General features: G+C 43.6%; 1 protein-coding gene across 7 annotated transcripts in view; it reads right to left on the bottom strand.

Annotated features, from left to right (window-relative positions):
• Kiaa1958 (KIAA1958 ortholog) overlaps positions 1-15,478 on the bottom strand; it is a 128,424-nt gene that overhangs the window by 54,893 nt on the left and 58,053 nt on the right. For all 7 annotated transcript variants that reach the window (XM_051162700.1, XM_051162708.1, XM_051162718.1 and 4 more), the window contains exon 2: positions 10,328-11,522. In XM_051162700.1, coding sequence (XP_051018657.1) covers positions 10,328-11,498 — 1,171 coding nt within the window. In that variant the 5' untranslated portion in view covers positions 11,499-11,522. The remainder of the gene's footprint in view (positions 1-10,327; positions 11,523-15,478) is intronic.

The following is a 15,478-nucleotide window of genomic DNA, read 5'->3' as shown; positions in this document are numbered from 1 at the left end:
ATCACCCTGAAATAGTCCTAATAAATGCTGTTATCTAACGGCAACCAATTCAGTCTTACAAAGTCATTCAATCTGATTAACAATATCACGCTTTACCAATTATTTGAGACCAAGTTTTGTTCTTTTAAAAATTTTTATTTTATTTTTTGAGACTGAGGCTTGACATTAACCCACACTGTGCTTATGCTGGCCATCCTGCTGAGTTCAGCCTCCCAGGTGTTGGAATTACAAGCGAGAGCCACCAAGCCAGCTGCTGAACAACCTAGGTTGTTTTCAGAGGGTAAGACCTGGGAGGTCTTTCTCCCAACTGTGTTAGTGCCGTCCAAGCTGAACTTGTCCCCCACCCCACCCCAGGCTCGCAGTGGAAGTTTGCTTAATTGGCACGAGAATGAATGGTCACAGCACGCTTTAGCGCGCCCATATGGAGAACTGCACACATGACTTCGCTGTAGATTTCTATGTCCTGGGTAGTTTTTGTAGCTGCATAAAACTGTGCTGTGCCTTTAAACAGGGAATGTGTAATTAACAAGGATCCCCAGAGGATTCTACACTCGGCCCTTGATGCCCATCTGTCTCCTCTTCTTCAACGCCTTCAGTTTTCTGTATGTGAAGAGTCACTCTTACCTGAGTCACTAATATCTAGAAAGCAGGATCTTCTAAGAGAATGAACTGTTTGGACACTATGACATCATATGCACAGCTTTCACAGGTGACCCCAGCTTGTCTTTTCAGCACCAGTCTCCCATCCCCCTGGAATCTGTGCTCAAGCCACACTCAACTCCTTGCCTTCTTTAACATTCTTGGTGTGTCCAGAGCCCTACTGTCTTTGTTCATGCTGTTCTAGCTGAAATGTTCTTCCATGTGTTCCTCAAGGCTGAGCCAACTGTTTCACATATGGGTTTCACCGCATCTTACGCACTAGAATAGCTGGTCTGCCTGCCCCTTTAAGTAAAGGTATCCCCACAGACAGGGGATTTGACCTTCATCTTTGATTCCTCACCACCCACCCCTGCACACGTGTTTGTCATATCACATAGCTAGCTGACGTGTGTGTGTGTGTGTGTGTGTGTGTGTGTGTGTGTACACATAAACAAAACTAAGACACACACTGCTTTCTTGCTTCTGATATACAGACTATCTAGGTCCTTTTAAAAAGGATTTTCAGAAAGATAAATGATTCTTTAAATCTATTGGGGATATCATCTAACAGCCTAACCTCTGGACAAGTAATGGGGTGATGTTTTTATGCACCATGTAAAGGACTGCCCTTGCATTATTCAAATGCTGATTTCTGTGTCCTAAGAGTTGGGTGCAGGCTGGACTCTGGTACTGTCATTTTTATTAAACATCGTCTGACTCAGTATTTCACAAACACTGTTCTCTATCATCTCCTGATTGGTGGGATAAAGAGCTGGAGGAGTCAGCAGCCAGATGCAGAGGGACAAACAGGGTGCCAGGACAGAGAGAATAAGAGGTAAGGGGCCATGTGTGGGATGGAGGCCAGGCTAGGATAGTCAGGTTAGAATAGCCAAGAACCTGCCTAGCTATAGTGCCTACAGTAATAAGAAATATGAAAGGTCTTTGTCATTATTTGGGGAGCTGGTGGTGCCAAAGAAAGTCCCATTTTAGCCTGGAGATAAGAGAGAGAGAGAGGAAGCAACAGCCCAGGCATGAAATCAGAGGGCTCAGAGCACTCAGTGCGCGCTCTAAGGACAATGAAACCGCTAACACAGTGGGAATTACTCAGTTTCTCCATGTTTATCATAGGTTAGGCCTTCTCCTTAGTGCTTTGCCTTACAATTTTACATTTGGTTTTTATAAAAATGCATTGCTAATTTGTAAACGTGGTTGCAAGGCAACAGCAGGAATCAATTCAAAAATATCTTATAAATTCTGTACAGCCAGGCTGCCTGCTATACAATTCTCAGACAAGCACTCTTTCATAAGAATTATGGTAAAATAGAACTTGAATTTATGTATTGTCTCTTATATCTTTCAATGCCTCTGTCTCATGTTTTCCTGTAAGGAAATATGAGAAAAGGTAAAGGGCGCCTCACTCCTTTTCTCAAGAAGAGGCACAGACATGTTGGAGGAATATGGCAACATTGAAAGAGTACGCACAAGTGTACATGCATGTGTTTGCACACATAAGTATACACACTTTATGGGGGTGTTGCTGGAGAGGCCGGAGCCTGGAGTATCTGGATAGCCCACTGAGCTCGGTATATTAAGACAGACTCCTTTTCTCAGCAGGGTTCTCTCTTCCACTGACCTGGGCACCTCAGATCTTTTAAGAAGCATCACATTGCCCTCAGAGAAAGATCACAGGTCCTTTAATCCTTTGCTGATAAGAAGACTGGTTTAACAAATACCTGGGGATTCCTGAAGTACCCTATGTTAAGGCGATCCTAGCCTTAAGCAAATGACCTTTAGCTGTACCTAGAAGTTCCCAGAGGATAATTAAATACTGTTTTCCTTCTTATGATAGGACTCTGTTCTACTGCATGTAAATGAGGTACTGTACCACTGTATGTAGATTAAGTATCTTGGCACCCCTTTGCCCCAGCAAATCAGACACATTCACCCACAAACCCCTCCCCACTGCCCAGGGTTTATAAGTAAAGGCTGGCTGGCTTGAAGTGTGTTCGCCATTCCTATTCCATGAGGAGGAGACTGCAGTCATTCAGGGTAAGAACCACCACTGGATGCTCCCAGGGAAGCACCTGCCTGGGCTTGTGTCTCATTTCGGACATCCACTGCCTCTGCAGTGCTCAGCACAGCAGCTAGAGGAAGAGCTGTAACACTTTTGGTATCATCACAGCTTGTGGCACTCCCAAGTCTTCACTGTTTCTGATACTAGCAATTTCGTTCCAAAAGAGATAAACTGTAACACCGGTGGAATATCATTTCCACCTCCCCCTGTGAGACTGGGAACCTGGGCTAGCAGCACCCAGGCCTCCAGCTTCACCCTGAGCCCTCAAAGCCACCCCTGAGTGAGAGATGGGAACTTGGGACCCTTGATCTCAAGGTCCATTTGTTCTTGTCTGAAAGCAAGCAGCACCTGGACCAGCTGGCCACCAGACATGGAAGCCAGGCCACCCCACTGCACTCAGAATGACATTTTACATGTTCCTATCCTTTAGAACACTGCTCAAGTACATGCCAGTATGTCTGTAAATGACATAACCCTTTCTCTCTGCCCAAACAAAACATTTAGACTCACTGCACATAACAGTAGGAGGTAGCTCTGTCTGTTCCTATCTCAAATACAGAACTTCCAAGAACAGTCTTGTCCTGTAAACTTCATGCTGACTCCTGTCTCTTGCTGTGTGACTAACCTAGGATTGAACTCAGTATTACTTCTGAGGTAGAGGCTTGAAGCTCCTAAGACTGGACCAGGGGTTAGTATATATGAGTTCCATCAACTGACAGACGTGTTAGCCCCCAGCACAACTAACTTCACTCCATACATCAATAAAGAATTAGAGATGGTCAGGTGCAGTGATGCACGCCTGTAATCCCGGCACTCAGGAGGCAAAGGCAGGTGGCTCTCTGTGAGTTCGAGGCCAGCCTGGTCTACTAAGTGAGTCCAGGACAGCCAAGGCTACACAGAGAAACCCTGTCTTGAATTAAAAAAAAAAAAAAAAAAAAAAGGAGAGGAAGAAATACTGTGCTAAGGAAGCCAAGGTTGGAAAATGGCAAAACTGACATCTGAATCCTGGAGGAATACTTGCTTGAAGATCTACAAGGCAATTAATTTCCTTCTTTGATTTAACTCAGTTTCTATTTCTGACAAAAGAAACCATTAATTATTCTGCCATCATAGACCAAATAATAGGAAGCAATATACACCTTTATTAATTTTTAGAAGCTCATTAAACTCAGCTTTACATTAGTAATTTTTCAAAAAGGACAGTAAACAATTTAAACAATACCAGTTCTTTTTGCTTGTAAAAATTATAAGAAAAAAAAATACAAAGAGATCAATGAAAGTAAGATCTACAGACTCAATTGTAAACAAAAATGATCCATTAATTCACCGGAAATGGGAATTATTCAATAAATTATTCTAGAACGTTAGAAAAACTAATGACACCAACCCCCCCCCCCCATAATATATTTTACTTTAGAGTTTTAAATGTCAAAAAAGAGCAGGAAAGGAGGACACAGAATAACCAGAGGAGTGGGTAGCAGCAGTTTGTGCGGCGGCTAGGCAGCGCGGTTCCGTGACTGGTTCGGCACCCCACGTCTCCCACCCCATGCTGCACACAGTGCCCACGAGGAACGTTAATGTGATAGAGCAGCTAAGGTGGAGCTCAAGTGCTGCTCTGAGAGGCTAAAAAGACCATGGGAAAGGATAAATCACCAGACAAAAAAGTGCCAGTTGAAGGGAGGGGCGGAGCAAAGAGCAAACAGGCTCAAGTGGCTGACCAGCCAACCACAGATCTGCCTGCAGAAAACGGAAAGACAGAAAACCAGAGTCCAGCCTCTGAAGGAGAAGAGAAGCCAAGTCTGGCTAACCGTCCATCGTGTCAGTGGTCCCTGCCTCCCTTTTTGTACAATCCAGAGGAATATTTTTATCAACTATTTTGTAAATGCGAGCTTTTCTAGTAGCTCCAGAGGCATTTTTAAGAGGTGAGGGGTATCCTACCTCATCCCATTTTTAAGTGTAAATGATTTTTTTTTTTTTTTTTGAGATAAGATTTTTCTGTTTTATCTTTGGCTGTCCTAGACTTGCTTTGTAGACCAGACTGGCCTCGAACTCATAGCAATCTGCCTGCCTCTGCCTCCTGAGCGCATACGCCACCATGCCGAGCAAAGACTGGAACTTTTACTGGACCATACAGACAAAATTAATAATCCATCTAAAGGTCACTTAAGACTGCTGTCCTACTGTGTGCTCAGTCTGTTTGTTTAACCCACCTTTAAGAGAACCATGTAATAACCAACCTTGTCTTGAGTTTTTCATGCACTCAACCTTTACAACTCAAGTTAATGCACTGCTGTAATCTTTTTTTTTTTTTTTTTTAGTCTCTGTACATAGCCCTAGCGCCTCTAGAGCTTACTATGTAGCTCAAGCTGGCCTCAGAGTTACAAAGTGCTGGAATCAAAGGTGTGCTGGCTCCTAGAGTCATGTCTGTGCATTTTAATAATCATTTGCTGAAAACAGTAAAAACGGAGGTTGAAAGCAATCTTATAAAATGATATCCACCATAACTGTTGAACGTAACATTCGGACGTTGCTTGATAAACAATGATATCTGTAATCTGGATCAGCCAGGGTCAGTGATGCAATTCCTTGTAAAAATCTGTTATAGCTTTTTTGTAAAGTATCCTTCAGTCCTTCCCCATGTGACGCTTTCTGAGCAAAGCCCTCTGTTTAGGAGAGACACAGACAAATTTACAAAACTGCCTGTGGGCAGGCACAGACTCAGACTCATTGGGCAGACAGACAGGGGCCTGGGGAGTCAAACACAAACTGGGTTCACGCCTGGTTAAATGACACCATTGGGAAGCGCTTTGACTTTTTCCCCTTGATGTGATACCTGAGCAATCATGGTGACTCTGAGTTTATTATTAATGTATTCAAACAGACTACACAATACCACTAAAAAATGGGACAATTTCTCTTTGTTTTAGGCTGGCTCAATGAGTGATTTTCAGGCTATTATTAAAATAGACTTTATAAACCCATGTAGTATTACTGTAATAATCTGATAAAGATTCAGGCTTTCACAGCTTCAAGTGCCTACTCTGTCTGTTTTCGAGGCAGAGTTTCTCTGTGTAGTCTTGGCTGTCCTGGACTCACTTTGTAGGCCAGGCTGGCATCCAACTCAAAGATCCACCTGCCTGTGCCTCCCCGAGCACTGGGATTATAGGCGTGCGCCACCACAACTGGCTCAAATGCCGATTCTTAATTTTGACTATGTTTTTTCCCAGAGCTATTCTCTTTTGTACAGTCCTAACTGTGCTTTATACATTAACTGTGTAGAGTCCACTTATAATGTAATCACATACATTTGTATATGCTGGATTATGTGTGTGAGAGAGATAATCAACTATAAATAAATACATAAACACAGATAAGTAAATAAGTTACAATTTATAATATAGAACCTAGATTGGGCTCTAGGAAGTAAAGGTGAATTATGTTAAGTTTATGTAACTCTCACCAAATGGAAGTGCCAATTGGGTTATTAATCTCACTGCTGTTTCCAGTCTAAGCAGTTTCTCTATAGCCAACAGCATGTTAAAATTTGGTATCTTTCCACAGAATGGTAAGTCAGAAAATGAGAACCAATGTTAGGGTTCAGGAATAGCCACACACTGACCACTCGAACACCAGACTCAGACTGATGGAAGTTTATTTGAACACTGAACAAGAACTGACCAGTCAGGGCCATAGCCTGTAAATTCAGATTGTGACGTTGGTAACAAGAACTGACAAGTCGGAACTTGGGAATCAGACTATGACGTTGGTCTGCTTCTAAGGCAGGTTTTTTTTTTGTTTTGTTTTTGTTTTTTGTTTTCCAAGACAGGGTTTTTTTCTCTGTGTAGCCTTGGCTGTCCTGGACTCGCTTTGTAGACCAGGCTGGCCTCAAACTCACAGAGATCCACCTGTCTCTGCCTCCCGAGTGCTGGGATTAAAGGTGTGTGCTACCACCACCCGATTAAGGCAGGTTTTTTAAATAAGAAAAACCATAACCAGGTAACCAGGTGGGAAGCAAGGGGAGGACAGCATTACATCACTTTGATTAGCTAAACACAAGAAGAATCAATTTTGTTCTGAGCACAATGTAAGCAGGTGGCTAGGCAAAGCATTTTAAGCTGACTGGCTAGGATTTGGGGTAGGAGAGCTCTTGGGGGCTTTCCAGGGTACAAGGCTTTCCAAGAAACATAGCAGGGTGCTGCGGCCTCAACTCTAATAGAACATCATTTATCTTTAACCCAAGCAGAACATGCATTCATCATCTATTGTTTCATTCTAAGCAGCACCATATTCAAAATGGAGACGTGGGGTCAAAATGGCTTTTGATATGTGAAGAGCTGTATTAACAGAGGCGCTACAGTCACACTGAGAACTAAAGCAGGTCTCAATGGAGGACACACAGAGTTTAAGCAGGTTACAGGTTACAACAGCATCTTAGAAACCTGCCATGACTGGGTCTACAGAGTGCATTTCTTGAGCATTCTACTCTAGGCCAAACTAATCTGCCCCCACCCCCACCCCCGCCCCCGTGACTGTAAAGTCAGATTAGTTCATGGCTCAATGTATTACATGCTTTCTTTGGTCATGCCTAATTTTTACAGATGATATAAGAGTTGCAATTTCAATAAATTAAGAAAGAACCCTAATGGAACACACATACTAATTAAATAATTAAAGCCACGCTTTTATCCCAGCACTGGGAAGGCAGAACCAGGTGGATCTCTGAGTTGAAGGCCAGCATGGTATACAGAGTGAGTTCCAAGACAGCCAGGGCTACACAGAGAAACCCTGTCTCAAAAAAACAAAACAAAACAAAAACCCCATATATTTTTCAAATAGGTTGGATTTCCTTCCTAAATCATTATATAGTGACATTCCAATGTAGTACACAGTTGTGTCCCCCCAGTTGCTTTATAGGGTCAGTGTGGACCAAAGCAGCAGTCTTAGTACACTGGTGAGCACACTAGTGGCTCTATAAAACTCTGCCAGGCTGTCTTGTATATTTAAAGGAGGGGATAAGCCAACTATTTAAATTGAAAGTACTGCTTGTACCTTCCATATGTTAAGAATTAGATTTCCTATTGCAAAGATGTTTGTTGCCTGACAGACATGTGTCCTGCAATGTGAAGATTATTAGCCTATGTCTACAGGATTATACAAAAATTAAAGAAAGAAAGCACGATTGAGTCATGCCTGTAATTCTAGCCCTTGGGAGGTCGAGGGAAGATCAAGGCTTTCCTCTGAGAGAGGGGAGGGGCAAGAAAGGGAGATGAGGGAGGAAGAATATATAATGAATAAATGAATGAATGAGAGCATGAACCTAAAGAACAGGAGAAAATACTTGCAAATCATGTAAAGGACTTACATCCAGAATACAGAGAATTCCTGTAACTCAAATTAGACGAGAGACTCTAACTGCAAAACAATCAAAGAATCTGAACATTTAAAAAGAATATATATGTATATTTATATTATATAGATGACCAATAAAAATATGAAAAATGCTCAATATCATTAGTTATTAGAATAATGCAGGTTAAATCACAAGAGCATTTCATACACGCAATAACATAGTGATTTTTTGTTTGTTTGTATGTTTTAAGATAGGGTCTTTTTATGTAGTCCTGGGTGGCTCAGAACTTGCTATATAGGCCAGGTTAGCCATGAACTCACAAAGATTTGCCTGCCTCTGTCTCCTGTGTGTTGGGAGTAAAGGAGAAAAAAAAACAAAACAAAACATTTTTTAAAGGTTTTTGAGACAGGGTTTCTCTGTGTAACAGTCCTGGCTGTCCTGGCCTCATTTTTGTAGACCGGGCTGGCCTCAAACTCACAGAGATCTGCCTGCCTCTGCCTCCCAAGTGCTGGGATTAAAAACGTGCGTCACCACAGCCTAGCAACAAGGATACATTTTTAAAACAGAAAATAATGTGTTGGTGATATACATAAAAACAGGAACCTTTGTGCATTAGTGCTAAGACTTAAAAGCACGTGGCTTTAGAAAACAGGTTAGTGGTGTTTCAAAACTCTTAAAACATAGCAAACATAGGCCCAGAAATCCCATACTGAGGCTTAATTACAGGAATTCCATGTCCACACAAAAATCAAAGCAAACGCTCACAAAGCAGCTTGTATATAAATGTTCAGAGTAGTAAACAGACCAAAGGTGGCAACAGCCCGCATGTTTGTCCATCAGCTGAAGAAGTATGACATATCTACAGTAAAATGTTATCAGGTAATAAAAATGCTCTAACATGAATTAATCCTGAAAATATCACACTAAATCAAAGTAGCCACAAAAGGTTATATGGTTTATATGAAATATTTAGAATAAGTAAATTCATAGAGAGTGCATTATTGGCACCAAGAACTGAGAGAAGAAAACAGTAACTGCTAATGACTAGGGGCTCTCTTGGGGCCAGGCAGCACTTTAAAAGAGCGCTTTAGAGACAGCTCAGCGGTTAGAGTACTTGTTGCTCTTAGAAAGGATGTGGGTTCAGTTGCCAGTACCCACACGATGATGCACAATCCGATGCTCATTTCTGACCTCCTTGGCACTAGGCAAGCATGTGGTTCACACATACACATACACACAAACACTCATAAAATAAAAATTTCAAAGAAAAAAGTGTCTTTTATGATGTGAATCACATTTCAATAAAACTGTTCAGAAAAACAACCAAATAAAAGTCTATGATTTTTCAGCTAGCGTAATTTTCAAAGCAACTGTATGAGTGGACTGTAACAGAAAGGTCTTCAGTGGTAAGTTCCCTTTGGAAACCTTGGGGCTGACACTGAAACTGTAATGTGTATCTGTAAAAGCAATGTAATTCTAGGAAGTTTCAGGCCAAAAGTACAGGTACCTCGGTCTTTTAAGGATGTTTCCCCCAAACACATGGCTCTTTCGAAAAGGACTAAATGTGCCACCGTGTTCTGCTTTCTACAGTCTCTGTGTCTGCTCACCCTTTGTCCATGTAGCTACCCATGTCTTTTTAGATTTCAATTGTGGACCCCAAAGTATGGGCATCAAACCCCCTTTATAGCACAATAACCAATGAGTATATGAAATAAAGACAATTAGAATTGTAGAGGTAATAGCCATGAATGATAATTCCACACTCCTGCAATGTGAATGCATTGAGCTAAGCTGGCCTACTTCAGAACTATATGTTATTTGATTCTTTTAAGTTTGAGAGACGGAATCAAATGCTTGTTTAAGAAGTTCCCTGTTGCTTTTTAAAAATCATTGTCAATTATCACACTAACTAAAATCAATGGCAAGAGGAAATTAGTTCAAATAAATAGTAACAAAACAATCTATTATCACAATCCATATTGAACAGCCTTGATATTTTTCAAAAATAAATTTACTTAAAGAAGTTCAGCTAAGGCTGGATATGAGCTTGAAGTCTGGCCATCAACAGCACAATCGTAGAGCCTGAACAGATGGTCTTCTTCAGACAGGCCTTACGTGCAATGTATTTATCCCTACTTCTATCTTCCTGAGGATGAAGAGAACTGCACCCTAGCAAACTAAACCAAGTGCTCTACAAGTGCTGACGGCGCAGAATTCCCGTTAGTACGCAGATGAGGGACTTATGGTCACCTCGCGTTCCATACCTGGAATGCATTGTGCAGTGGCCTCAGTGGTTATGCTTGGAGCAACAGGGGGCTGCTGTTGGCTGGAGCTCACTTCAGGCTCTGTGTTAACCGAGGGAGAAAGGGCAACCTCACAAGATGAGACCTGGCTAGGCATATGGGGCAGGAACTCCTCCGAAGCAACTTGCTCATCCTGTCCAGGCAGCTGCAGGGCAGACAAAGGGATACTGATCTGTTTGTTAGGATGTGATGTGCTCACAGGCGTCTGCATGGTCACCTGGTGGGCAGCACCATGGGTACCAGGGGGTCCTCTGTTGGGAGAAGCCAGAGATACCCTAGCAGCCTTTGGGATGATTGGTCTGGAGATCACAGAGGGGGATGCTGACATAATGTGTGGGTCTAGTTCCATGTTGATGGCAGATGTTACATGGGGAATCAGTTTACCAGACCCTACACAGGAAGGACCAGCATGAGTCTGGGGCTTGGGCTTTGCCATCTGTGTCAATGAAAGGGCTGGTCCATCCACTCCTCCAGTCAGCTCTGCATTTGCCACAATGTAATAGTCTTCTGGAATCTCTTGCTTGATTTTCTTGATGATGACATCATTACTGCACTCATCAACCATCTGTCCCTGGGAACTTGAATGGATGGAAGCTGGGACTATTCCTGGCCTTTTGCGAGCAATGCTTTGAGGCCTCTGGGTTTGGGGTTCAAAGTCACTGTCCTCATCTGTGACAGAAGACTCGCAAACCATGTCAAACAGTGTGTTTTCATCTTCATACTCCTCAGCAGCCTCGTCCAATTCAGAGGGCTCACTGCAGTAAGAGAAGTCACAAGAGTCTCTGGTGCGGTTACAGTCCAGCTTTGCTCTCACAGGCCTCCCAGAGTACCTTTCCACAGGGCTAGTCTGTGTCTCAGAAGGCACCCCAATTATACTGGGACTATCAGAATTAAAACTTCGGTTGTCCTGGAAACAAACCCTCTCTTGGGACCCGGCTCTGCAAGTAGCTGTCAGTGGCCAGTGGTAAGCATGGCCAGCACTACAGCCCCACATTGCAGTCAGGTTCCCATGGGACCCCTCAGAAAGCAAGTGTTTCAGGTTTGGGATGAGGCTGCAGATGGTCCCATGGCTGTGGGCCCAGCTGACCAATTTGGACAGATTCTCAGATGAGGTATGAAGACAATCCTCCATGTTACAGGATCAGCAGTGTCTTTCCTAAAGGGAGATAATCAAAACGAGAAGCTGTTATTACCCTGACACGCCCACATCACAGTTCATTTTTTCCAACTATAATCACTTGGAATAAAAAGAGAAACTGTACTTCTAAACTGCATGTAGAAACCACTGCTGCGTATGAGCGAACAGGGGTGGGAAAGGTGAAACAGCCGACTGTCCACACCGTACGGAATTTGAAGAAAAATCTGTTAGTTTCCTTTATTGCTATAACAATTCCTGCAAAGAAGAAAAGAAGCGATGAAGAGAGAGAAATGGGTGCAGGCGGGGAGGCGCATTTCTTCCTGGTGTATTTTCCTTCCCCACAGACAGGAGATTTGTTTGCTCAGTCCTTCATGAAATGTGCACATTACTCGCATTAAGCAAGAGGACTGCGCTTCGAATGGCACCATCTAGTAAACGTCATTACTGGAGGCAGAGCTGAGAACAAACTGTGGATCGTCAGAGAGGAAAGTCAGTCTGCTGCATGCTAGAAAACAAGGCAACTGCGAACCAAGGAGAGATTGAGGCACTACACAAGTGAGGAAGAAAGTCTCTGAGGAAAGAAACTTGCTGTGGGAGCAGGCGGTGGGCAAAGCAGCAGGGGCAGGCAGCCTGGGGTTCTCTAGCCACCAAGTTCCTGAAATGACTCCATGACAGCCCCAAGCAGAAACAGCTAAAACAGGATTAAATCTAAGTCCTGGGCTAGGTTATGAGGAGGCACAGAAGGATGGCAAGGGAAAGTGGAACGGGAAGATGGAGTCCTCAGGCGAGAGGAAAGGCTAGACAGGGAGGCACGGAGAACTTTCTGGTGCTTTATCTGCCCTGGTTACTCTAGAAAACTGAGCATGACTTCACACTGTCCTCCTCACACCTGCCGTGGCTGACGCGATAGATGCTCAACATTATAGAGTTAACACTAAATGTTAAAACAAAGGAGCCCAGGCTGGAAGAGTCCGCGTGTGAGATCTGACTCTCAACTAGAGAACAAGCCTCCGAGCCTTTATCATCACCCTGCATGGTAAGGTAAGCAAGAGACACTCCGCGCTCTCTTAATCAAAGTCAGAAACACGAACTGCAGAAGCAGCTGCTCCAACACCAAGGCCAACACCATCTATAGGCTTGGGTCTTTTCGAGGCAGGGTTTCTCCCTGTTGCTCTGGCTATCCTAGAATTTTCTCGGTAGAGCACGCTGGCCTCAAACTCAGACAGTCACCTGCCTCTGCCTCCCTGGCAGTGCTAGGATTAAAGGCGTGAGCCACCACCAACATTCAGTACTACTTCTCCCTCCCCACTCCCGACCCCCACCTCGTTTTTTAAAGAAAGGGTCTCTTTGTGTGGCCCTGGCTGTCCTGGAACGAACTCTGCAGATCAGGCTGGCCCCGAACTCAGAGATCCTCCTGACTCTGCCTCTCAAGTGCTGGGATTAAAGGCGCCACCTGGCTTCCATCTACAGGCTTGTACATCAACAATCAACGATGTAACACTACTTATTATTACACCTAATATTTATTGGCCAATTACTACTGTCAGGCATTGTTGTGGGGCTTGACATATAAACAGCCTAATTATTCGGATAATTCTAATTTGATTCAGTGAGTTAGATTAGTGCCTTATTTTTAAATGAGAGGAAATTAAAGTACTCAAACAAAGTAAGCAGCAGACCTAATATTTACCTTATGTTGTACTCTACAGTCTATGTCCTCCATAACATTCTATCTCCGGCAGTTTTTTAAGATTAATTTTTTAAAATTACATGTGTGTGGGTATGTCCATGTTGAGTGATAGTGACTCAGAGGCCAAAGGCATCAGACTCTGCCACAGCTGCCTGAGTCACCTAATATGAGTGCTGGGAACCAAATTTGGTTTCTCTCTAAGAGTAATACAAATTCAACTCCTAAGTCACGCCTGCAGCCTCAAAGGTATAATGTGACTGGCTTCAAACTCATGATCCTTTTGCCTCCACATCTTCAGTACATCTGCCAGCATGCACCAACACAACCAGCCAGCATATTAACAGCAGAATGATTCTGACTAAAGTCTGGGTCACTACCACATTAATATTGATTGAATTTATGTTGGTTTTACAGATTTGTTCAATTTTACATTCTTTTTAGGTTTATGCCTGAATCAGAACTATAAGTTCTATGGCTACATTATTTATTTATCTTTCATTTATTTTCTTTCCAAGAAATATATTTTGAAACCCCCAACCCAGTCTGGGCCACTAGCCCAATATCTATTAATTCTGTCCTCACCATAGTGAATAAACACCACAGCCAAATAGGCTCACCATTGCTCCTCCTATGAGAAGCAAGACTACACCTGGAATTAGAAACCAGTATTGGTAGAAGCCCACTGGGAAAGAAGCAGGCAGCCTGAAGTTGAACAAGATGCAGCAGAGGTTTTTGTCATCATCCTCACAGTGGACGGTTCCCAGGCAGGCACACACAGGATTTAGTCAAGCTGGGTAAAGGAGGCCCACACAACTTCCAAGGACTTTCACCAGACTCCAGGACTGAAGATCAGAGAAAGCCTCTGCCTGGATAGTCAGTTAAAGTCCACTAGAAGCAGAAGAGAAGAATACAGGGCTAGCTAGGACCCTGACTAGCTAGGACTTCTGCTTGCACTCTGTAGGGGGCTCCAAAGATCCTCCAAAGGAGCCCTCTGTTGGAGCAGTAGCCAGGGTTCACTCCCACCCTCCAGCCTGTGCTGCCTTCTGGAGCTTTAGCTCCTGCTCAGTGGGGCATTGAGGAAACGCCCAGGAGCCTCCTGGTGAGCAGGATCCCCGTCAGCTGCAGGAAAACCTTGTCCTTCCAAGGCTGAAGTCAGTCTCTCACTTTTGCTTGGGTGACCTCTAGTCAAAGGCAAAGTGTTAGCCGAAATGGGACTAAGTAAAACAGGGCAAATATTTGGGGTCTCACAGATCATACTGAAGGATAGATACTATGCCTTGGGAACCCAAGGGTGTGTTATGGTGACTGGCTGCCACTTGGTTGGCCATGCGCTATGCACATGTCCTGCACCACCACTGCCTTCAGCTTGCTATATTTGGATTCCTTCTTTCCACCCATGGTCTCCGCTGCTCCTTTTTGTGTGTCCCCCCAAATAGGCCTGAGCCACAGCCATTGTGGAATTCCTGAGGGATGTGGCCCAGGTACACAATGTCCTACCCCACCTGCTTCCTGTGGCAGGAGCCACATCTTCTATCCACACCCCTATTCTCTACCCTCTACACTGGGATTATAGGCATATGCTAGCATAGCTGGGTGCTAAGTGCAGGCACTTGGCCACTGAGCCATTGAGTAAACTTATCAATCTTGAGATAAAGACCATGGGAATACCTTTTCAGTAGCGTGAAAAAAATGTTTTACTGAAAATAATATTCAGACCTAAAAGCATTGTGCTACTTTCCCAAAACCCGAGGAAGCAGTCAACTGGTAGTGACAACCTGGCTGGCTTCCAGCTGGCATCAAACACCTCAACCTGCTGGACAACCTTTATAAGCTCTAACTCTTCAAAGCTTTTTCTTTTTCTTTTTCTTTTTAATTGCTTGGTTTAATTGTTTTTGGACTTTGTTGTAACAGCAAAGAATTATGTGATTGTAGGCAAGAAAGTGACTTTAGAGCCATTTTGATTACAGGAGGAAAAGATAAGACTAGAAGTAGGAATTCAAGTGAGATGTTAACAATAACCCGCCGTGAAAAGTGGCAGGTGGATGGGGGCAAAGAAAGAACAGATCTGAATGAACACTGAGTAGAAAGAAGATAAAACAAAACAACAACAACAACAACAGGGGGTGGGGGTGGAGGACAACAGCTCCGGTGTTGCTCACCCTCTCCTGAGATGCATGTGCACGCCATGCTAACTAGTTATGCCCTTCTCAAGGAAAACAACCTGGACTGGAGACACAGCTCCCGAGGATCTCTACAGCAGTTCTGACTACAGTTCCACAGGACA

Source organism: Acomys russatus, chromosome 2 (genome assembly GCF_903995435.1).
Source record: "Acomys russatus chromosome 2, mAcoRus1.1, whole genome shotgun sequence".
Lineage (NCBI taxonomy): Eukaryota > Metazoa > Chordata > Mammalia > Rodentia > Muridae > Acomys > Acomys russatus.
This window is presented reverse-complemented; position numbering and strand designations above follow the sequence as displayed.